The 23,807-nt window shown below is 38.1% G+C and overlaps 3 protein-coding genes across 4 annotated transcripts; 2 read left to right on the top strand and 1 right to left on the bottom strand.

Moving 5' to 3' along the window:
* Positions 1 to 1,633: 1,633 nt before the first annotated feature.
* LOC21397885 (arginine biosynthesis bifunctional protein ArgJ, chloroplastic) lies at positions 1,634 to 15,072 on the top strand. Of its 2 annotated transcripts, none has more exons than XM_024168821.1 (18): positions 1,634 to 1,761; positions 2,814 to 2,880; positions 2,986 to 3,114; positions 3,775 to 3,898; positions 4,002 to 4,075; positions 11,350 to 11,394; positions 11,485 to 11,535; positions 11,611 to 11,679; positions 12,131 to 12,189; positions 12,420 to 12,489; positions 12,676 to 12,756; positions 12,843 to 12,929; positions 13,169 to 13,291; positions 13,539 to 13,601; positions 13,763 to 13,840; positions 13,928 to 14,073; positions 14,316 to 14,386; positions 14,762 to 15,072. In XM_024168821.1, exons 2-18 carry the CDS (start codon positions 2,833 to 2,835, stop codon positions 14,842 to 14,844), a joined length of 1,401 nt encoding a protein of 466 aa, XP_024024589.1. In that variant the 5' UTR covers positions 1,634 to 1,761; positions 2,814 to 2,832; the 3' UTR covers positions 14,845 to 15,072. The 2 variants fall into 2 exon arrangements, with proteins under 2 accessions (XP_024024589.1, XP_024024585.1); XM_024168817.1 differs by having other exon boundaries at positions 2,811 to 2,880.
* Positions 15,073 to 17,621: 2,549 nt separating this feature from the next.
* LOC21397884 (pentatricopeptide repeat-containing protein At2g37320) lies at positions 17,622 to 19,301 on the top strand. The gene has a single exon (XM_010089754.2). It carries the CDS (start codon positions 17,696 to 17,698, stop codon positions 19,181 to 19,183), a length of 1,488 nt encoding a protein of 495 aa, XP_010088056.1. The 5' UTR covers positions 17,622 to 17,695; the 3' UTR covers positions 19,184 to 19,301.
* Positions 19,302 to 21,504: 2,203 nt separating this feature from the next.
* Positions 21,505 to 23,596, bottom strand: LOC21397883. Its single transcript, XM_010089753.2, has 3 exons — positions 23,394 to 23,596; positions 22,576 to 23,028; positions 21,505 to 22,195 (listed from the first exon to the last, which is right to left on the bottom strand). Exons 2-3 carry the CDS (start codon positions 23,011 to 23,013, stop codon positions 21,761 to 21,763), a joined length of 873 nt encoding a protein of 290 aa, XP_010088055.1. The 5' UTR covers positions 23,014 to 23,028; positions 23,394 to 23,596; the 3' UTR covers positions 21,505 to 21,760.
* Between the last annotated feature and the right edge of the window lie 211 nt (positions 23,597 to 23,807).

The following is a 23,807-nucleotide window of genomic DNA, read 5'->3' as shown; positions in this document are numbered from 1 at the left end:
CTTATCTAATTTTTTTAAATCACATTCCTCTGATAAAAAGTTTTGTACTTTGAGTTTTTTTTTCTTTTTTTTTTGTTTTAATTTTCATTCCTCTCTATCTCTATCTTCCTCTTTTTTTTCATCTTTTATCTTTTTGTCATCATACATTTTTTTATTTCTCCAAATAAGATTTTAATAAATATATTATTCATTCTTACGTATAAAATCTCAAGCGCATACGCTAGCAGTTTCAACTAGTTCATGGAAATAAATAGATATCATATAAGCTTTTTTTTTTCTTTTCTTTCTTTAGCATTATTTTTGTCGGTATAAATAAAATTATATACAAATAATTGGCATATTTGGTCGCTACATCGAAGGGGTCACTTCAGTACTTTTTTAAAGAAAAATGGTAAAACAACCCCCAAACTATGCAAGTAATTTTTTTTTTTGAAGAAAATTTTCTAGAATTGTCCATTAAAATTCATGGGAGAAGGAGGGAAATAACTCAAATAAAATGGGAAACTAAAGTTAAAATTATTAGGCTAAGGTTTAAGAATTGTTAATAAATAGGTCATTTAACTGTAATTTCTTATTTACACCCACTTAAAATTCTCAAATTATCCATCTATAAAAAAATGAAATAAATCCATATGAGAAACAAAAATAAATTTATTTTTTAGTAAATCTTGAATTTACTGTGCATATCCTTTACGGTGTAAATCTTGAATTTATTTTTAATAAATCTTGAATTTATTTTTTAGTAAATCTTTCATTTATCAGTAGAACACAAACTGGTAAAGTTTAAATTTATGACATAAATCTTGAATTTATATTGTAAATCCATCATTTATCAATAGAACACAAATTGGTAAATTTTGAATTTATAGCTACTTTACGGATTAAATTCGTCATTTACTAGTAGAACACGAATTGGTAAATTTTAGAATTATGGTGTAAATAATGGATACCAGTAGAACACAAATTGGTAAGTCTTGGACTTACGATGTAAATCCTTCATTCACCAATAGAACACAAATTGATAAATTTTGAATTTACATACCAATAGAACAAAAATTGGTAAATTTTAGATTTACAGTATAAATATTAGATTTATTGTATAAATTCTTCATTCACCAATAAAACACAAATCGATAAATGTTGAAATTTTACGTTTATTTTTAGATTGCTTGTTTATCTTATAAATCTAAAATTTAACATGTAATTTCAGTATTTACCTCATAAGTCATGGTTTGAAAACAATGAAGCACAAAGCGTAAAATCGAAAAATAAAATTTTTAAAATTAAAAATGACTTAATTTCTTACCCTTGGTAAATTGGTCTTTCAATTTGAAATCAATATTACGCTCTTTCATTTAATTCTTTTTGTTTAAGTTGATTTATTTTAATAGGGCACGGTTATGATTAAGGATGTGAGTAATTGAAATATCAAAAAAAAAAAAATTTGTGTACAGAAATATCACAATAATAACAGGGTGGTTTTAAATTTTTTTTTTCAATTTTATTTTATACAGTTTTGAACACCTCCCGTTACACGTGTTATTTTTCTAATATTGAAAAGACACAAATAGCCTCATAGAACCTCATACAAAAGGAAAAAAAAAGTGTGCAGAAAATAGAAGAAGAAGAGCGCCGGTAACCCACTTCGCCGCCGCCAGCCCAAACACGCGGAGCCAAAACCGGCCTCGTGAATCGAGCCTTTCTTCTTCTTCTTCTTCTTCATTTGGCCCGAATTTTTTCCTCTAGTTGCTCTTACACATTGTGAGTGTGTTCTCCTCTCCTCCTCTTCTTTATTTCCTTCGAATTTTCTCTTTTTCTTGCCCTAATTAGGTGTTTGGTTCATGAGAAATTACTCAAGAAAGAAAAGAACGTGCAAGTCTGCTTTGCTTTTTTTTTTTTTTTTTTTTTTTTTAAAAGGCGGGGGTTTGTTGTTTTTTTTTTTTTTTTTTTTTTTTTTTTAAAGCTGCGAGTATGCTGTGCTTTTAATGTATTGTTTTTTGTTCTTTTTTGTATCATTTTCGTTTGCAAGCAGTTTTTTTTTTTTTTGGATAATTAGATACTTATGGAATGTAATTAGTGAAAAACAAGGTCTTTTGAATTTTGGAGTTAAGCCGTACACTCGTATACTAACAAGAGTGGTTAGTACTAAAGTCTGTTGCCGTTGAATTCGATAACCAAAGTGAAATCTTTGCTTCCTGGATCTAGGCCAAGTAGTGATACATGGAGAATAGACAGAAAAGAAAACTTTTCTTGTTGCTTGTATAGTATTGGGTAGTCTTGGCCTTAAATGCTCTTTTTTTTTTCAGATTTTTGTGGGTACTAGCGAGGTGAAAGTTATAAGAATAATTGTTTTTTCAATTTTTTTGCGTCTCCAGACACAATATTACATAACAATCATATGGGATAAAGAAATATATTACAATTTTAGGAAACTTCTCTTATTAGTTGGCTTCCTCCCCCCCCCCCCCACCTTTTTGTTCTTTCTGTTCTTATTGCCCCCCCCCCCCCCCCCCCCAAAATTATCCTACGGCAGAATTTTCCAAATAGTAAAATATATTGCGGGGAATTCAACGGATTTGTATGGTGGACTATTAACAGAAAACGGCTGAGCTAAGAATACGTTTTGGGTCCAATGTTAGTGTCGTGTTTCTCTGAAAATTCTGCTTTGGAATGTCCCTTCTTTATTGAATTATTATTATTATTATTGTTATTAAGTGTATCAACTTTGATCTGTTTATTGGTTTGCTTAAAAGACAAATTACAAAGTTAAATAAAAAACGTGTCGACTTTGTGCTTTGTACTTCAACTAGTAGGAAAGCAAAATTGTAACAAATGTTGGAGTGCGTGAGGTTAGCGGCAATGCAGATGCAATGCCCAAAGGTATTAATTTATTTGTCATTTTTGTTTATGAGAAGAGTGTGGAAAAAGTTCATCTTGGTTTGTTTGTTTGTTTGATTGATTGATTGCTGGTATTTTCCATGGCAGCTTTGGAGTTGGTCCCCAAGCGAAAGACAGTTGAGAATTCGAGCTGTTTCGGCAACAACTCCAACTGACGTTGACGCTTCCTCCTTTCCTGCTGCACCCATTTTTCTTCCTCAAGGTCCTTGGTCTCAGGTTATTTTCCATATTTGATCTAGTTTGGGCTTTTTTATTATTAAAATTGTTCATTATCTATTATTATTAACTTTATGTGAAAGCTTTTTACTATAGCAAAAAAGTTAGATGTGACTGTTTCCGAGAGCTTTTTACTGTAACAAAACTCGAATCGGTGAAATGAACAGGGCCTAAGATTTTGATGTTTATCTACTTAGTATTTTATTCAAACTAGAACTCTTTAATGCCACGATAATTGATTAGTCAGTCAATAAGGCTTTGGTGGAAGGGTAAAGCAATAGTAGGGACAGGAATGAGAGGATTAGTGTATGGACTATAATACTTAAGGGTTATTTGGTAGGAGGAATTAGAAAAGTAAATGAATTAGATGAGTGATTCAAAAATCTGGAGAATCCAAATTTGTTCCTTCCGAAGTTGGAAGGATTGGAGAAGGCAATCCGTACAGCTATATACCAAAGACAATAAAAGATAGGTCATTTTTTACTGTACATTTTTTCTCACTTGGGTCACATTCATTTCCTGTTACTTTTCATCGTACCGAAAACATCCTTAAGCTTGTAATTTCATGAGTCTTCTTCAAGAGAATACCATAGTAACATTCAGTTATCTCTTTCAGAAAGTTTTTCTTTTATATATCCTAGCTTTTGTTGCATCACGTAGATTCCTGGGGGAGTTACTGCAGCACAAGGATTCAAAGCTGCAGGCATATATGGCGGATTACGCGCCGTAGGACAGAAACCTGATCTTGCACTTGTCACTTGCGATGTTGATGCCATCTCTGCTGGTTTGGCTTTGGCGTTTCGTTTGTTAACCATAACACATCATTTATACTGTCCTTGTGTTTGAGTTTTGATTATTCTACTTGCTTCTCCTTCAAATTCTTTTAGGGGCGTTTACTACAAATGTGGTTGCAGCTGCACCTGTGTTATATTGCAAGAATGCCTTGGAATTTTCTGAAACGGTATGCTTTAGCATCATCCTTCCTCTCTTAATTTTTGCATCTTAAATGACTATTGTTGTTATTATTATTTTTGCTGTTGTTGTTGTAGTAGTATACTGTTCGCCAAAAATCATATGCATGGAAATAACTCTACGCAAGTGTACGTAATCGAACAAGTAATACATTAGTGAGTAAAGAGTATCGTCTCTACATGGACTGAGTTAATAAGAAATTGATTTCAAAAACCAGTTGTTAGACTCCTATTCTCTGTTAGTAGAATTGAGACAGAATTCCTAGGAATACTATCGGAAGCTTGAATTGTATTAATGGCGGACGATTGGTTACAAGGGGGGATAAGGGGATTTTCGAGAGATCCCTTGCTCTCCTAGGTTCCACTCTCGGAAGTATACAGATGATTCGATACCCTTCTATTTCCCTTCCTACTCTATTTATACTACTAAGCCTTATTCTCCCTCACTGATCCCAATGCTAACTAACTAGTAACTTCCTACTGACTCAGCCACTTCCTAATTCCTCTTCCCGAGCTCCTCCCTCCACGTCAGCCTCCACTTGAGTTTCAGCTGCCAACCTTGGCTCGTGGTGGCGTTTCCTCCGAACATATGTAAAACGCACGGGGGGCTTATCATTACCCCCGCCCCAAAGACGCACCTTGTCCTCAAGGTGAAAGTGAGGAAATTGTGCATCAATAGCAGCATACGACTCCCACGTATCTTCATGTTCCGGCAATTGAGCCCAACGAATCAACACCTCCAAATCAGAACGACCCCCATGAGGCGTATGTCGCACCCCAAGCAGATCAGCCGGCTCTGCGCACATCTCCAAATCACCGGTCAGCTGGGCTGGCAGAGATGAGATGGCCTGCCCTTGTCCAACCACCCGACGTAGCTGAGAAACATGAAACACCGGATGAATGGTCGCTGAGTCTGGCAAAGCCAGACGATAAGCGACTGGCCCCACGCGACGCACAATGCGAAAGGGACCGTAGAAACGGGGGCTCAACTTCTCATTACGACGGCGCGCCAATGAAACCTGACGGTAAGGCCGGAGCTTAAGATACACTAAGTCTCCCACAACAAACTCCACATCTCGCCGTTTACCATCCGCAATCGCTTTCATCTTCTGTTGAGCCCGAAGAAGATGGAATTTGAGTAGATCTAACATGGCATCTCGATCTTGTAGTTGGCGCTCGACGGAATCCACAGGTGACGACCCCACACTGTACCGCAGCAATGGTGGAGGCAAACGGCCATAAACCGCTTGAAAAGGAGTCATGCGCGTGGCAGTATGAAAGGAAGTATTGTACCAATACTCGGACCAAGCCAACCACTTATGCCACTGCCCGGGCTTATCGCAAGTAAAGCAACGTAGATACGTTTCCACACTCCTATTAACCACCTCGGACTGGCCATCGGTCTGTGGATGGTACGCCGTACTACGCGAGAGGATAGTGCCCATCTGTTTGTGTAAGTCCGTCCAAAAACGGCTAAGAAAGACTCGGTCCCGGTCCGAAACAATAGAGCGAGGGACCCCATGTAGCCGGACCACCTCCCGGACAAACAGTGCTGCAACCTTCTCTGCGGTAAACGGGTGCCTCAAAGCCATAAAATGGCCGTACTTGCTCAAACGGTCAACAACCACTAGGATCGTATCGTAGCCCTCCAATGGGGTAGGCCCTCAATAAAATCCATCGATACATCTTCCCACACCTGTTCCGGAATAGGTAAGGGTTGCAATAATCCTCCCGGAGCCAAGGTGGAAGCCTTACACCGTTGACATATCTCACATTGACCCACATATGCGGTAACATCTCGCTTCATTCCTAACCAAAACCAGTCAGCCGCAATTCGACGATATGTCTTCAATCCCCCCGAGTGGCCACCTAACACTCCGTTGTGATATGAATGTAGCAATCGCTGTACAATCGGAGACGTGTGAGCCACCACCATCCTACCCTTATACAACAAACGGCCTTGTCTGATGGAATAACCGGGAAATGCAGCCGGGTTGTTAGGCAGTTCCGACCAAATCTTGACTAACCGGTCATCCTGCAACACCTGTTGATGGATTTCTTTGGTGTTGACAAATGTGGAGGCCGTCATGGTGGCCATAGCTGGCCCAACTACCACTCGTGACAATGCATCCGCAGCCCTATTCTCAACCCCAGGTCGATATTGGATCTCGAAGTCATATCCCAACAACTTGGTGAGCCATTTTTGGTGTTCCATGCTAACTAGACGCTGCTCCAACAAGTATTTAAGGCTGCGCTGATCCGTGCGGATTACAAAATGATGTCCCAAAAGATACGGCCGCCACTTTTGAACGGCCAAAACAATGGCCATCAACTCGCGCTCATACACCGACTTGTTCCGTGCTTGAGCGGATAGGACTTGACTGAAATAAGCAATGGGCCGTTGTTCTTGCATCAAAACTGCCCCTAAACCAATTCCCGAGGCATCTGACTCAAGCACAAATGGCTTTGTGAAATCCGGCAATGCCAACACCGGCACTTGTGTCATTGCCGATTTCAACCTTTCAAAAGCTTGCATCGTCTCAGCATCCCAACGAAAATTATCCTTGCGAAGCAAGTTGATTAAGGGTCCTGCGATTTGACTATATCCAGCCACGAACTTGCGGTAGTAACCTGTCAACCCAAGGAATCCCCGTAACTCCTTCAAATCCGTGGGAGGAGGCCAATTAACCATGGCTTCTATTTTAGCAGGATCAGCCGAAACCCCTTCTGCCGAAACGATATGGCCAAGGTACTCGATTGATCGCTGGCCAAAACTACACTTCTTGGCGTTGGCATATAGTTGGTATTGCTGCAAAACCGCCAATACCTGGCCCAGATGGCCTGCATGCTCTTCCAAGGAACGGCTGTAGATAAGTATATCATCAAAAAATACGAGCACAAACTTACGGAGGAAAATACGAAGGACGTCATTCATGAGCGATTGAAAGGTCGCCGGAGCATTAGTGAGGCCAAACGGCATCACAAGGAATTCGTAGTGGCCTTCGTGTGTGCGAAAGGCTGTCTTCGGCACGTCCTCGGCTTTCATCCTAATTTGATGATATCCTGATTTAAGATCGATCTTGGAAAACACCGTTGCGCCATGCAATTCATCCAAAAGTTCTTCTATGACTGGAATTGGAAAACGATCGGGGACTGTCTCCCTATTCAAAGCGCGGTAGTCCACGCAAAATCTCCAACTTCCATCCTTCTTCTTAACCAGCAAAACCGGACTAGAGTACGGACTAACGCTTGGTTGAATTATGCCAGCCGCTAACATTTCCCCAACCAATTTCTCAATTTCTGTTTTCTGAATATGAGGATAACGATAGGGTCTAACACTTATGGGGGAGGTTCCCTCTTTCAACACAATTGCATGATCCTTAGTTCGAATCCGTGGCAATCCTTCCGGCATTTCAAAAACCTCCCTATACAAACTCATTACCTCCTGTAATTCCAGGGGAACTACCTCCTCTTTAATTGGCGGTCTCACTCCCAGAGCCCCTAACTCCACCCACACCCCTTCTCCTTCATGTCTCAAGGCCCTCATTAAAGCCTTGAGTGTTACTGGTGACTTATTCAATCCCGGGTCACCCCTTAATGTAACCTGCCTCCCTCCCAGACCGAACTTCATGAGTAAGGTCTTCCAATTCACAGATACAACCCCCAGGGTTTCCAACCATTGGATTCCCAATATCAAGTCTGAGCTTCCTAATTCCAAAGGCAGAAAATCTTCAACTATTTCAATTCCCTGCATGGAAACTAATACTCCCCGGCAAATTCCCTCTCCTCGCACCGCTAAACCAGTTCCCATCACCACTCCATACCCCCCCGTCCTATCCACTGGCAATTTCAATTTCTGAACCAAATCGCAAGAAATGAAATTGTGGGTCGCCCCACTATCAATTAACAAAATTACCTCACACCCGTGGACGATTGCTTTAAGCTTCATGGTTTTCGGGGCTGTCAATCCCACAACTGAATTGAGGGATAATTCCACCATTTCTTCTTCTTCAGCCATTCCGGTCTGCTCTGTCTCCTCCTCTTCCCGTTCTTCTTCCTCACGGACAATCATGACCTGTATCTCCCGATTCGGACAACGGTGACCGAAAAAATACTTGCCATCGCACCGGTAACACAGCCCTTTCTCCCTCTTAGCCTGTAGTTCCGCGTCAGTCATCCGCCGGAATGGCGCCGATCCCGGGCCCTGGTTCGTCGTCTTCCGTTCGTTCCCCATCCTTCCTTTCTCGTTCGAACTTCCATTAAAACGCGGACCGGATGTGGTCGTTTGGCCATTTCTTTGTTCATTAACTCCTCTTCCCCAAACCGGAAACGTTGGGCCCTGGCCTTTTGGGCCGCGTACCAGCAGGTTACGCTCTTCCACCCTCTGGGCTACCTCCATAATCCGGCCCAGCCCAAACGGTTTCATCAGTCTTATCTCTGCCCGCACCTCAGGCTTAAGTCCATTAACAAACGAACTCTCCAGAACTTGCTCGGAGACGTCCGTTAACGGCGCCGCCAGCACCTCGAATTGCTTCCGGTAATCTCTCACCGTCGTCTCCTGCCGGAGGGACAACAACTTCTCGCACAAGCTGCCTTCTTGCGTCGGTCGGAATCGTTCGAGAATCATCACCTTCAACTCCGCCCAATTCCGAATCATCCGCCGCCCATCCTCCCATTGAAACCACGCCAAGGCTTCTCCGTCGAGGCTGACAACTGCAACATCCAACTTTTCGTTCTCTGTCAGACCGTTCATCGTAAAGTATCTCTCAGCCCTAAAAGTCCAGCCATCGGGGTTTTCGCCGTTAAACGTCGGCATCTCCACTCTTCTGGTTCGACAGTCGGCTCGCGTTCCAAATTCACGCGGTTGCCTGACTCTCTCGCTCGACTCTTCTCCTGGCGTCGTCTGTCTCGCCGGAGCTTCGACTCCGGCTGTCTGGAAATTCCGCCGTTCTTGATGCTGAATATTCATCAGTTCCTCCATTCTAGCCAGCAGCAAATCCATGCCTTGCTCCAGTCGAGGAATTTTTTTTAATTCCTCACGCACCTCCTCAAATTCCCTTGCGAATTCCTCTCTCGTTACCTCCGTCTTCTCCTTCTCGCGGTCATCGGTACGTCTCGTCATACCAGGACAGTGCTCTGATACCAAATGTTAGACTCCTATTCTCTGTTAGTAGAATTGAGACAGAATTCCTAGGAATACTATCGGAAGCTTGAATTGTATTAATGGCGGACGATTGGTTACAAGGGGGGATAAGGGGATTTTCGAGAGATCCCTTGCTCTCCTAGGTTCCACTCTCGGAAGTATACAGATGATTCGATACCCTTCTATTTCCCTTCCTACTCTATTTATACTACTAAGCCTTATTCTCCCTCACTGATCCCAATGCTAACTAACTAGTAACTTCCTACTGACTCAGCCACTTCCTAATTCCTCTTCCCGAGCTCCTCCCTCCACGTCAGCCTCCACTTGAGTTTCAGCTGCCAACCTTGGCTCGTGGTGGCGTTTCCTCCGAACATATGTAAAACGCACGGGGGGCTTATCACCAGTGTGGTAAAATAATTCAAGGAGTGAATCGAGTTACAAATTGATAAGGGTTGAGTAAATTAAATGAGTAACATGAACGGGTGTGATTAAAAGGCAAACAAGAGGTAAGACTTAACAAGATCTAAGCTACAAACTGTGAATCAATGATGGGTAAGGGTTAGGATTACTGATTTTCCCTCAGTTGCAACTCTGACCACGTTTGCTATAGGATTGCTGTAGCAAAGTTCATCCAGTCAACCTAAAATTCTGCATATTCCTCTTCCGACAGATCTATGCCTATAGTTCCTTAAACCAAAATCAACATATTCCTATGCATTTTAATTTTCAAAACCTGAAGTTAAACACCAATTTTAATGGGTCGTACAAGGCAATAATATATTCCTATACTATTCCCTTATATTATCATAGATCTAACTAAAACTAACCTTTCCAGAATTTATTTTAGTTTATATTTTTCACTAAATGATGGCCTGTCATTTAACAAAAATTAGACAATAAACACACTTGAATAAACAAGATGAAAATTACACAAACAATTAAAATAATGAATAGGTCTTCATTGCAACTTTGGTTCCATCAATAATCCTAGCTAAAGAATTTAGCTCATGTTTAGTTCAAAAAAATCAGAATTAACACCAATAATCAGATCCATTTGTTCACAGAGGGAAAATACAGACAAAAGGAATGAAAATGGTTAAGCTAAATCTGAGCTAAGCAGGTGTGTGTCCTTGCTTCCTTGTTTCCAGCCGTGCTGTACTCCTCCCTTCAGCTCCAGAAATCAGCGCCCCAAGTTCCTCCTGTACTCTCTTTTTCTCTCTTCTCAGCTCGTACAAAGAATCCTGTGCGCCTCCCTCTCTGTCTCTGGCTCCTCCGTACAGCCCTCTTCTTTTTCTTTTATACCAGGGCAGGTTGAGGTGCCCTAATTACATGTGTCCGCCTGAGAGCCAAAACTGATGGTCCCCCTTCTAGTGCTCTTACAGCTGTCCTGTCTTGGCAACGTAAGCATTTGGACCACTACCAGCTGTAAAGAAAAGCTGCGCCAGCTTGCACATTTTTGGCTGTATCTAGTCAGCATTTGGACCACTACCAGCTGTAAAGAAAAGCTGCACCAGCTTGCACATTTTTGGCTGTATCTGCTTTGCTGCAGCTTTGTTGCAGCGTTGCTATAACATCGGGAGCAATCCTGCTTTCATTTCTTTTACCGTGCTTTTCTTTCAAAATGCTTTCACCAATGCTGTCCTTGGACTTTCTGCACTATACACCCAGAGTCAACACCCTTTCATTGAATATGAGGACTAAATCCATGATATGACGAGAATGTTCCACAAATATCAACCTTTTACCAACTAAACAAAAACTAACTAATGTTATACGAAATACTAACACTAAGGCATTTTACCTTGAGAAAATAAGCAACTACTAAGCCTAAAAGTATGCTAAATAACTCTATTTCATCGAGTTATCATATACCTTTTCTTTTGCTAGGCCATTAAGAATGACTGTTAATTGATTTTGTTGCATGATTAATCGAAAAATACATATTTTAGCATTGCTCTTCCCATCAGTGGATTATATTATAGTTAGCAAGAATGTTTTGAACTTTTTGGAAATGTTATGGTTAAGTACCATCCTTGCTCTCCTAATTTCTCTGTCTTAGGTAAAGTTCTTTTAATATTTATGTGCAACAATCTACTAAAATGACTGTTCTAAAACTTTCAGGCTCGTGCTGTTCTGATAAATGCTGGTCAGGCCAATGCTGGGACGGTAACATGTTATAGTATGGTGTTGCTCTGAGAGTGAATTGCGGTATTGTGTGGTATTGTGTGGCTAAGACATGTTCCATTCATGTCCCAGGGGGATGCAGGCTATCAAGATGTCATAGAATGTGCTAACGCCCTTGCTAAGGTATGTGCATCTTGTGCTGTCTTGTTCAGCTCACCTAGATGGTTATCGCGGTATTTACAGATATATTCATTGCAGCTACTCAAGATGGGGCCTGAGGAAGTTCTGATTGAATCTACTGGTGTGATTGGCCAAAGGATTAAAAAGGTAGTCAAATTTATTTTCTGTTGAATTTGTTCTGGTGTTTGAGCAGACAGGTTGAAGTTATTCGTAGTAAAGTAGGTGTAGCACCAATAAAAGATAAGGCGCGTGAAGGCCACTTGAGGTGGTACGAGCATGTCCAACGTAGACCGCTAGAAGCACTAGTTCGTGCTTGGGAGGACATTCTTATACCTAATACTAGGAGAGGGAGGGGTAGACTAAGAATTATGTGGACCGAAGTAGTTAAGAAAGACATTCTAGATCTAGGCCTTCAGGAAAGTCTAATTTCGAACAGAGCTGCGTGGAAAAGTGAAATCCATATAGTCGACCCTAATTAAGTTGGGATTAAGGCTTGTTGTTGTTGTTTGAGCAGACATCTAGAAATATTTGAAGCTTGTTTGTTGTCCAGTTATTCTGTTTATGCCATTAGCTTCATATATGCACTGTTATTTTGCAGGGAGCACTTCTAGAATCTCTTCCCAACTTGGTTAGTTCACTTTCACAGTCGACTCTGGGGTAATTCCTTTTATTCTCAACTCATCTACTAGCATCATTTTATGTTCCTTTACTTATTATTATCATTTTAACACCGCTTTTTTTTTTTTCAAATTTTTTTATTCCATGAAGTTCTTTCTATTTTTTGTTATAACTGCAACTCTTCTTTTGTAGAAAGGGATGTAGACCATAGGAGATTTTCTCTCTGACTTTTATATTTTTGAAACATTCTTATGTTATTTGGCTTTCAGGGCTGATGCTGCAGCAGTTGCGATCACCACAACTGACCTTGTTAGCAAGAGTGTGGCTATAGAAACTGAGGTGTTCACGAGCTCTGGCCCATATAATCTTACTCTTCATGGTGTTGGGAATATCGATTTTATTTAGTTGTTAAATAACTGGTTCCAACTTGAAAGAATTTAGGCTCTATGAAGCCGCAATTATTTAAGATTTTTAGTTCTCATAATTCTAGAAACTAAACAGGTCGATTTTTGGTAAATTGCTCAGGTTGGAGGAGCAACTATAACAGTTGGGGGAATGGCAAAAGGTTCTGGGATGATTCATCCTAACATGGCTACCATGCTTGGTGTATATATCTTCTGATACTTCTGAATTGGTTCTTTCAGAATGCTCTTAATTGTAGTCTACTTTTATTACACATGATATTGGTTCAGGTGATTACAACTGATGCTGTGGTTGCCAGTGATGTGTGGCGAAAAATGGTTCAGATTGCAGTAAACCGAAGCTTCAATCAGATAACTGTATGTCAAACTTTGCTTTTTATATAATTGATTTCTGGAAATTTTCTGGTTTCTAGATTGAATATCATAGCTTGCGAGGGTTTGATCAAATTGGACGTGTTAGTTATGTTCCTTGTATTAATCTTTACTTGGCAACACTGCATATTAGCTTTCGAGCAAGTGCCACTAATCCACGTGTTATATAGATAGGGTTTTGACACTGATATTTGCTAAGCTAGTTCAATGTGGTTTTGGTGCAGGTAGATGGAGATACTAGTACCAACGACACCGTAATTGCCTTGGCAAGTGGGTTATCTGGATCACCTAGGATATCTTCCTTGCAAAGTCATGAGGCAGTAGAACTTCAAGCAGGTCTCGATGCGGTAACTGCTGCTAAAGTCCAACTTGTTTCTTTTATGTCCGAAATCATCAAATTTTTTTTTTTTTTTCCAAAAAAAAAAAAAAAAAAAAAAAAAAAAAAAAAAAAAAAAAAAAAAACTGTGGTTAGTGTACTTCTGTTTAGCATGATTGTAAGCAAATGAACAAATATGTTCACTAAGGTAAAATAGCAGTCGCTTGTGGGTTTTGATCTATGTGGTATTCTGAGAATCTGATTTGCATGTTTTCTAGGTAATGCAAGGTCTTGCAAAATCAATAGCATGGGACGGAGAAGGAGCAACATGCTTGATTGAGGTCTGAATCTTGTTTAAGGATTTGTTCTTTATTTGTAACTTGTTCACTGCACAATTTGGTATCTGATTACAGTATTACCTGGACTACGCAACTCTGCTTATCATGCTAAACTTTTTTCACGATTGTAGCAAAAAATGTATTGCTAAAAACTTTTGGTTCAGGTCTCCGTGACTGGTGGTGAGATTGAGGCCGAAGCAGCAAAGATAGCACGCTCAGTAGCATCTTCTTCACTTGTAAAGGTATAATATAAGCTTTATCTGGCATTGGCTGTGACGGTGATGTACAAGTTGAGTTAACACTAATTCAGTATGTATAATGTTATCCAGGCTGCAATATATGGTAGAGATCCGAATTGGGGTCGCATTGCTTGTGCTGCTGGCTATGCAGGAATTTCCTTTGACCAAAAGAAGCTTCGAGTGCTGCTAGGGGATATTTTGCTCATGGATGGTGGGGAACCACAGTTGTTTGACAGGTAACCGCAGGCCTCTTTCAGCCCAAGAAATAGGGACCTGGAACAATACTTTTTCGTATTTGTAGACGAGCAATAAAATGTAGAGAATTTGGAGGAGCACTTCTTTTTCCAGTCTGGTTTTTCTCCAATTTTAGCAAGTTTTTTTTTTAATTTTATTTATTTAGTTATTTAATGTATTCCTTCTCTTCTTGGAGATAAATTTGCATTCTTCACCTCGTTTGCTTTTTTTCTTTTCTTTTCAGAGCTGCAGCCAGTGCCTACCTCAAGAAATCTGGTGAGACGCATGGCACTGTCGACATTAAAGTGTCCGTAGGTGAGTTCCTGAAGCATAAAGAATCTTCGTCTAATACATAGTGAATGCATGCCACTAACTAACATATTCAAAATTGCACACATGAAGCGGGTGGAGTTTTATTTGGCTTTTCAATTTTCATAGTGAACATCGATATTTATCACCAGTGTTAATGCATCACTACACGCGTGTTAGCAGTAGAGCATTGACTCACACATGGCAAAAAGTATACAGGCACATTTGTCAGGAGGTAAAATGGTATTTGTTTTTCATAGTATTAGACACCACTGATCGTCGCAAATAATAAGCGATCGCGTTCGACAATTTGGACATGGATAATTTGAATTATAAATCTCCTACAAAATCTTAAAATGCCTGTCTACTTTGTTGAATCAGGTGACGGACCAGGTCGTGGGCAAGCATGGGGCTGCGATTTGAGTTATGACTACGTTAAAATTAATGCAGAGTACACAACATAAGCACAAATAATCTATTTGAGTTGACTGATTTTGTTACCTGTTTCGGTTGACATGATTTCATAACTTGTCAGTAGAAAGGAAAGAACTCATTCATGAAGCTTAACATAGATGATGGTCAGTGTGGTAGTAATTAAGTTAAAAAAGACACCCCTTGTGTTTTGTCTAAATTACAGTGACACCCCCGTAACAAAATTTAATAACATCAACACCCGCTTTTGGGCTGATTCTCCTCGATTAGTTTTGGTAAGCCACGTGTCATCACATTTTGTGAATGACATACCACCAAGACTCGAGAGAGACGCAACACGACTCTATGCTTGAGACAAATAGTAGATTTATTCGAGATGAGTGCGACCCTACCTTGAAAATGTTATGGTCTACATCTCAAGGGAGAGTCGCAGCCTAACGCTCGAGGCATGTACTCACCATGTAGCCAATGTCTTGATGCATTATCTTAGGCCTCAAGACTGGAGTACGAACAAGTATAGGAAGGACATTGTTATAGTGTCACGCGCATATGAATTGTCCCATATACGAATCCCTTAACTTGACAAACTGATGCGCACTCAGAATATCGGGAGACTATATATGACACCTTCGAGGTACATACCCAATGGATCGCCACGGCATGTCGAACGCACCCTAGGGCATGCCCAACTATAAATACTAACTTACATCCTTTTATAAGGCACATTGCATTCCACTATTACGCCTCTCAAATTCACATGACAACACAACAATGGCAGAAGTCCTCTCTCAAACAGGTGTTTAACTCAAATTCAAATTTTAATTTAAGTAAAATTTAATTTAATTTGAATTTCAATTGGATAACTTATCAAATAAGTAAATTAGATAACTTAAAGAGCAAGCAACTGAATTCCAGAAGGATTCTCATTGTGCTAGGCCTGTACACCATGTGGACTCATCCACTTGTGTGTTTTAAAATTCAAATTTAAATAATAACATTATTAAATTTATAATTAATTCTCAATTAATTATTCTTAAGTGTTCTATTTATAATTCTATAATTTTGAAATTCTCATTTTGCCCTTAATATCTTGTAGGATTACAAGGATGGCGCGAGACTCATGAACCTATAAATTCGAGTTCCAATAAAATTAATAATTAATTAAAACTCCATAATTAATTAATTAATTATATTAATTTCAAAAGTTATTTCACTATAAACTTAAAATTGAACTCTCGTAATTATAGATATACTTTACTTCTAAACTGTGAAGTGTCCATTTGATATAATCATGACATATATATCAATCCTCCATAGATAATTTAAAATTAGAGCTTAGTGAAATCTGTTAACCTCTCTAATTATATCTTTATCCTTGAATACCATTGATTCTCTAAAGGGGCAGTGATTCATAAAACAAATTCATAAATCATAGCTCTTACTAGTCCAAGTATCGAATCAATTCTCAAGAGAATTATTTATCTGCTTCTTTTCTCAAGAAGGAATGGATTTCATCTCATGTATTAATATTCCCGGCTACTCACTTCATCATGTCTCTAAAAAACAAGTAGGAATTCAACATTTCAGAATTCGTACCGAGTAAATTAAAAGACACAAATCCATAAATAGGAATATGCTAATAACGCGGGATTAAGATAATTTTATATATGACCACCGATAGACTTAATTAGAATTTCTATGCTTAAAAGAAATTATCAAAAATTCATATTGCGTTTGTGTTCTAATTCCACACAATTTCATTATGCGTAATACACTCATTCAATATCTCGCCATATTAATAGTACGGATAACACTATTTCATTCTAAATGGGAATGACATGTATTAGTAATGTTTTAATTAAAGATTCTGAACTTTAATTAAATTCATTATGAATATCGTTTTGATTATTATCCTTAAATATTATCCTTTCACATATAATACTTATATACAATATTTAAGGTCACATAAATAATCATAGAATTTTTAATGATATTCATAAAATATTCAATAATATATGTACATAAAATAATGAATAAACTATTTTATTAAATAAATAATAAATATCGTATTACATCTATTGCTTCTAGGACACCATTCTCAACAAAAACACCTGGTAGAAATGAGGAGAATCAACTTAGGTCTTGTGCGAGACTGAACTTTTAAGTTTGAACTTATATATGGTTTTTTTTTTTTTTTTTTTTTTTTTTTTGAATTGAGTTTGGCCGTGTAAGGTCTAAACGTATAATAAAATTTAAATCAACGTTTGGTTACATTTTTAGAACTACGAGTTTTTAAAAAATGTGAGCAAAAATAAGTAGTAGGAACCTTTGAGTTAGTTTTGTAAACAATATTTTGGATTAGAACACAAAAAACTTTAAAAAAGAGGTGAAGTTCTATAAAATCTATAATTTTAAATTGAAGTGAACCCAAACCTCAAAACCACAACATTCACTTCACAACAGAAAAAATTATTGAATTTATCCTTAAAAATGTATAAATCTAAAATTCTATCTCTTATTCTTAATTAGCATTATTTTATTAATATAATTATTTAACTAAAAAAGTCATAATAAAAAATAAGAAATAATAAAGAGTGACGTACTTTTAAAGTATTTATAGAGCCTGTTTAGTTCGCTGATTCAAGTTTTTAATTCGAGTTAAGATGTAATTTTATGTGAGAATTTTTTATTATAGCAAAAAAATTAGATGTGATTGTTTGTGAGAGCTTTTTACTGTAGTAAAACTCGAATTCTAAACTCAAATAGCGAATGAACGAGCCATATCTCTACAACCAAATATTAATTTGGACTGCTTTTTTTGGTTCAAACCTACTGGAACCTTCCAATTGAAAATGGACGTCGTGTGTTCTCAGCTCTCAACCCATGGCTTTTAGTTTCAATTCTCTTCCATCTTCTTCGTCATGGAACAAACTTTCTTATCTTCTTCTACTGCAAACAAAATCTTCCCGCTTAAGGCTCTTCTCTTCTTACGATCCCACTCATAGATTACAACACACAAAAAAGTTACACAAAGCACTTAGAGTTCTCCACCTTATTACTCCCCAAACCAACGTTACCACATTATCACCCCATCGCCATCGCCATCTTCGCCTCATTGACGAGCTTGAAACTAGTTCTAAGAAGTCGAGGATTATGGACGCCACAGTGTTGTCACTTGCCCTGAGCTCATGTGGGTCCACGCGTAATCTCCGTGCCGGTGTTCAGCACCATTGTGCGGCTATAAGACACGGGTTTGTTGCAAATGTTTATGTTGGAAGTTCTTTGGTGAGTTTGTACTGCAAATGCAACGAGCTGGATAATGCTTACCTAGTGTTTGAAGAAATGCCTGTCAGAAATGTAGTGTCGTGGACCGCAATTATTGCAGGCTTTGCGCAAGAATGGCGGATTAATGTTTGCTTGGAGCTTTTCCAAAGGATGGAGAATTCGGATTCGAGGCCTAACCATTTCACTTTTGCTAGCCTTTTGAGTGCTTGCTCCGGTAGTGGAGCACTCGGGCTAGGGAGAAGTGTTCATTCTCAAGTCATTCAAATGGGCTTCCATGCCTACATTCACATATCCAACGCCCTCATCTCAATGTACTGCAAATGTGGGGCACTCAGAGATGCGCTTCACGTATTCAGAACTTTGGATGGTCATGGCAGAGATACCGTGTCGTGGAACTCAATGATAGCAGGGTATGCGCAGCATGGGCTCGTTTTGCAGGCGATTGATCTGTTTGAGGAAATGAAGCAGCAAGGTGCGAAATCTGATGCCATCACTTTTCTTGGCGTCCTCTCTTCGTGTCGCCATGCGGGTCTTGTCAAAGAAGGCCGACTCTACTTTGATTCAATGGTGGAACACGGTGTAGAGCCGGAGCTAGATCATTACTCGTGCATTGTTGATCTCCTTGGCCGAGCTGGGTTATTGGAAGAGGCTCGGGATGTCATTGCGAAGATGCCTATTCGCCCTAATGCTATCATATGGGGATCATTGCTCTCGTCAAGCCGCATACACGGGAGCATAGGGTTGGGCATCGAGGCTGCAGAGGAGAGGCTTTTGTTGGAACCTAGCTGCGCCGCGACCTATTTGCAATTGGCAAACCTCTACGCAGGTGTGGGATGGTGGGACAATGCTGCAAGGATGCGGAAATTGATGAAAGATAAAGGGCTGAAAACAAGCCCGGGCTATAGTTGGATTGAAATTAATAATGTCGTCTATAGGTTTAAAGTAGAAGACAGATCAAACACCAGAATGGTTGATATTCATGCTATTTTGGATTGTTTGTTAGATCACATGAAGACCTTAGGCTTTGGATGTGATCCCAAAATGCTCGAGGAAGAGGAGGTGGATCATGCTTTGTATATGACATAGCTGAAAAATGACATTCTTATACCATCAGACAATAATTGCGCACATTTTCATCTTTTCGTTTGATCCCGTGCTTTTTTTTGGCTTAAAGAGAAAAAAAAAAGGAGCACAGTGAGATCAAGGAAGCATGTAACTAAGGCTCCGTTTAGTTCGCTGATTCGAGTTGAGATTTGACTTTATGTGAGTTTTTTTACTGTAACAAAAACGTTAGATGTAATTGTTTTTTAGAGTTTTTTACTGTAGTAAAAAATTTAGATGTGACTGTTTTTTAGAGTTTTTTTACTGTAACAAAATTCAAATTCTAAACTCGAATTGGTGAAATGAACGGGGCTGCCCCCACTCAGTTTAATACTGAAGGAGGAAATGGGGAATCGACCCTTGGACATTTAAAACTGAGCGGTGGCTCAAACGAAGGATGAACATATTTCTTCTTTGCCTTGCTTTATTTAATCCCGTAAGTCGATTCGAAACTTCTAAGTTCCTCAAATATCTTTTAAAAGTAAAAGATTTTTGACAGAATTTTGGGTAAATTTTGGTAAACTTGAGAGTGTGCCAAAAAAAATATCGATTTCAGTAAGGTTATAATGGCTTTTTCATAAAATTTTAGGAACAAAAATTATAGTAAATAGTAGATTTTTGAAACGAAATTAAGTTTATAATAGATTTTTAAATATTAAAAGTAGATAGCAGTAAAAAGATTTTTTACCTCATAAATTTTTTTTATTTACGATCGGATTTTCGTGGTAAAATTTTTTTTTACCACATAAATTTTCTTTACAAAATTGGATTAATGTGGTAAAAAAGAATTTTTATCACGTAAATTTTTAATTTATTATTATTTACTTCAAATATTTCTAAAATATGTTATTTACTTCAATGTCTTACTGTAAGTTACTTCATTATAAAAAAAAAAAAAAATCAAAACTTTCGCAAAGATAAAAAAGTCTGTTAGCTAAATAATACATTTTTATTATCTAACATGCTTATACACTTTGTAGATTTGCACTTCATGGTAACAATATCACTTGAATCACAATCAATCTCAATCATGTTTGAGCTTGTAGGACATTTTTTGTTATTGAGGTTTCTATTTAATGTCTTTTTTTATATACAACTTGTTTACTTATATATTTAGTTTGTCATATCCTAAAATATCAATATTATTAAATTTTAAAACTTAAATATCCAGTGTCCATAATTTCTTTTGTGATATTTCCACCGACATCAATGTTTTTCTTGATTGTTTGAACATGCAAGTACCGGTATATTACTGAATCAGTGTTTTTATCCTTGCTTAAGAGTAAAGTAGGAGTTTTTGTCCATTTAAGTTTTACTATACAAAACGAGAGAAGAAAACATTAATCCCTTAAAGTTAAACTATTCAAAACGAGAGAAGAAAAACTACGTCTGGATCATTCATGACTTCTCACTCAATGACAGAACCAAGATTTATTGGTAGGAGGTTAATTTTTTTTTATTTATCAAAATTATACTAATATGTATATATATGTAATAGTTTTTATTTATATATGTAATAAATAATTGGCCCAATAAAATGTAAAGAACTATTAGTTTAAAGGGGTCAAATCTAATTTTAACTTAATTTTTGCACATACTTACTATATTAAAATTAAAACCACTAAATTAAACCATTGACGATGATTCAAACCCTTACATTTTAGAATTTACCTGTCATCTAAATTCTAACAATTTTAATTGTTTTCTACAGTGAAAACAATTCGAATCTTACTTTTTCTCTCCTCAACTTCAAGCTTAAAAATGTCATAATTTTACCATTTTAATTTCGATTGAAATAATTTTTTTAATGCGCTCGTAATGGAAAGAAGAACATATTCCCATCCATATTGCATATTTATTATCATTTACAATGAGATTTTATAAAATTTATTATAAAACTCTAATAACAGTTTTCATTTATCTAAACACACTTCAAATTTTATTTTCAATTTAAATTACAATTTATTTACGTATTCCAACACCGGCTTGAGTCGCAATTCAAATCATTAGCCTCATTTATTTCACCGATTCGAGTTTTCAGTTTTAAGTTTCTACAGTAAAAAACTATCATAAAATGTCACATTTAACTTTTTCTACTACAGTGAAGAGCTCTCAGAAAATGTCACATCTCAGCTCGAATTAAAAACTCGAATCCGCGAAGTGAACTTAGCTATAATAATTCAAACTTAAATCACACAATCCTAACAGCGAACCAAACAAGGTCTAGAAAATTGTAGTGGGCAGGAAAGAGTCGCATAAGCATTGGCACAAATCATAGTGGAATCAAAAGATTCAACAAGCATGAATAGTAGCAACAAGCCAACCTCATAGAGCAACGCATAGCATTATAAATCTATTAAGAGAATACACGGCATAATAATATAGTAGCTTTATAAGAGCGCAATCAACCATTCACCCTACTCGGGCGAAACAAAACATCACACACAACGATAACAAATCTTCTTACAGTCAACATTGATCACCAAAAACATGTCTCAGAGAACAATAGGATTATTTATGCACATCACAGGGTCGCGAGGTATCAATGAAAACGTGATTTGCTCACAAGGCTTCTGCAACTGGGTAGTGCATCTTAGTAAGCGACTTCTTCAAGAAGGAAGTCCCACAAAAGGACTGCGAATCTGGGCTACCAACAGTAAGATTGCCGAATTCATCTTCAGGCTCGACCAGTCTTTCAGGAGCATCCATTGATTTGTAGCAACCATTAGAGTTTCCAGAAACTTTACGGGATTGTTTCCTGTCTTTGCCACTACCCCCTCGAGAAGTGTTTCCCTTTTGCCCTTTCTTTCCATTCTTCCAATTCTTCTTGTTGTTCTTATATCTCTGTTGTTTCTTGCCTCCTCTATTAACACTATGTGATAAAGATGTCGGTATTGGATCATACACATCAGGGGCCCAAGACACGCTCAGTTTCCTTGGAGAAACTCCGTGCTTCTCACGGCTACCTTTCATGGCAGATACAAGCTTCAAAGGGGCCTGAGATACGGAAAATAAACACTATAATTTATCAATAAAGATACTAGGAAAGCTCAACTACAAAACCACCACTAGATTTCATCTAAGATCCTCAAGATTCTTAAACCAACTTGAGTATTATGCTTTCACAAAGTCAATTAGAATGATAAAGTCTTTGCATTTTTTATTTTGACCTTTGTCTGTTTGGGCTGGGGGGTCATGGTTCTTCCTTCTAGACACCAACTCAATATTGTTAGTTTATCATTGGAAATAAAACACAAGTACTCTAAACTTTGACATTTGAAAAGAATCGGCAATTCCAACATCAGATGAAAACCAAATAAATAATTGGCAAATTCGGATACATTATCTAATAAGAACACAACCAAAGATGCACTCACAGGCAAAGATATTGAGCGCGTGTAGGCATTCCGATGAGGTTCCTCAGAGAAGAGTCCTTTGAGAGCGGTTTCAGGTTGCTCATCTTCCTTCTCTGAAGAAATAGCATCTTCCCGCATCCCATCTGGGCATGGGAAGGATGCGCATTTGCTGAGGAACTTCGGAGAGGATTTTGGCTGCTCTTTTGCTTTAGGCCTTTCACAGTCATAATTCTCATTTTCATTGCCAAGCTCATCTCCGTCACTAGAAACTTGCTCTACTTCTTCACCAACTTTAATATGTAAATTCTCAGCTAAAGCATTTTCAAGTTCAGACACTATAAAATCATCATCATGATCGGCACAATCAAGGCTTTTCTTTTCCTTCAAAGATGATTGCAGACCTCCAAAGCTGCTTACATCTTGGCACTCCAACTTATCAGAACCAGAGCTAATGTCCATCTACAGTCTCAGATTCTTCTCAAACAAAGATTAAGTAAGAAACTATTTCATTAAACAAAACACAAAACCATTATTGAAGGAAGCACTTCTAATCTACACCATATTTAACAATATTACTCAAACATATTCATGCTTAGTCTTCTTGTCAAAGCCCTTTTTGGTCTAAACACATTTAGATTACTTCGCCCAATTCCAATTAATGATTGCTTATTCCGTTAATCTGCCTATCTAACAAAAGATCAACCAAGAATTTATTAGCACTACTAAAAAACAAAACCATTAAAGGGCAGAACTTTTAATCTACAACACAATTATTAAATTAATTAATTAAGCTTGTCGAGCCAAGAAACGAATAAATTAAATGAATTGCAAGTGATTACCTTTATTTAACAGAATTAAGAGAGCTACGAAACGGTCAAACAACCACAGAAGCAGTTTTTGCGCAGGATCCGATTCGCGATGGCGTATGAAACTTGGTCCGTAGGTTTTGATTCAAAGACGAAGAGAAAGACAATTTGGTAGAGAGAGAGAGAGAGAGATAGGGGAAAGAGAGAGAGAGAGAAACAGAGAAAGAGGCTAAATGTTAACTACGATTAAGATTACCACGACGATCGCCTTTTTCGAGGCGTTTCAGACGATGAGAGGAGGAGCCGCCATGGAAAGAAGCGAACGAAGGTAGCGAAGGACGAAGAATGAGCTTGAGGGGCACCGAAGGCATCATTGAATGCTCTTCGAAACCCTAAACCCGTTTTCTACTCTCAACGGAACGCACTCCTTTTTCCCAATCGCAGAGA

Source organism: Morus notabilis, unplaced genomic scaffold (genome assembly GCF_000414095.1).
Source record: "Morus notabilis unplaced genomic scaffold, ASM41409v2 Scaffold489, whole genome shotgun sequence".
Lineage (NCBI taxonomy): Eukaryota > Viridiplantae > Streptophyta > Magnoliopsida > Rosales > Moraceae > Morus > Morus notabilis.
The sequence above is the reverse complement of the archived record's forward strand: the minus strand, read 5'-3'. Positions and strand labels throughout refer to the sequence as shown.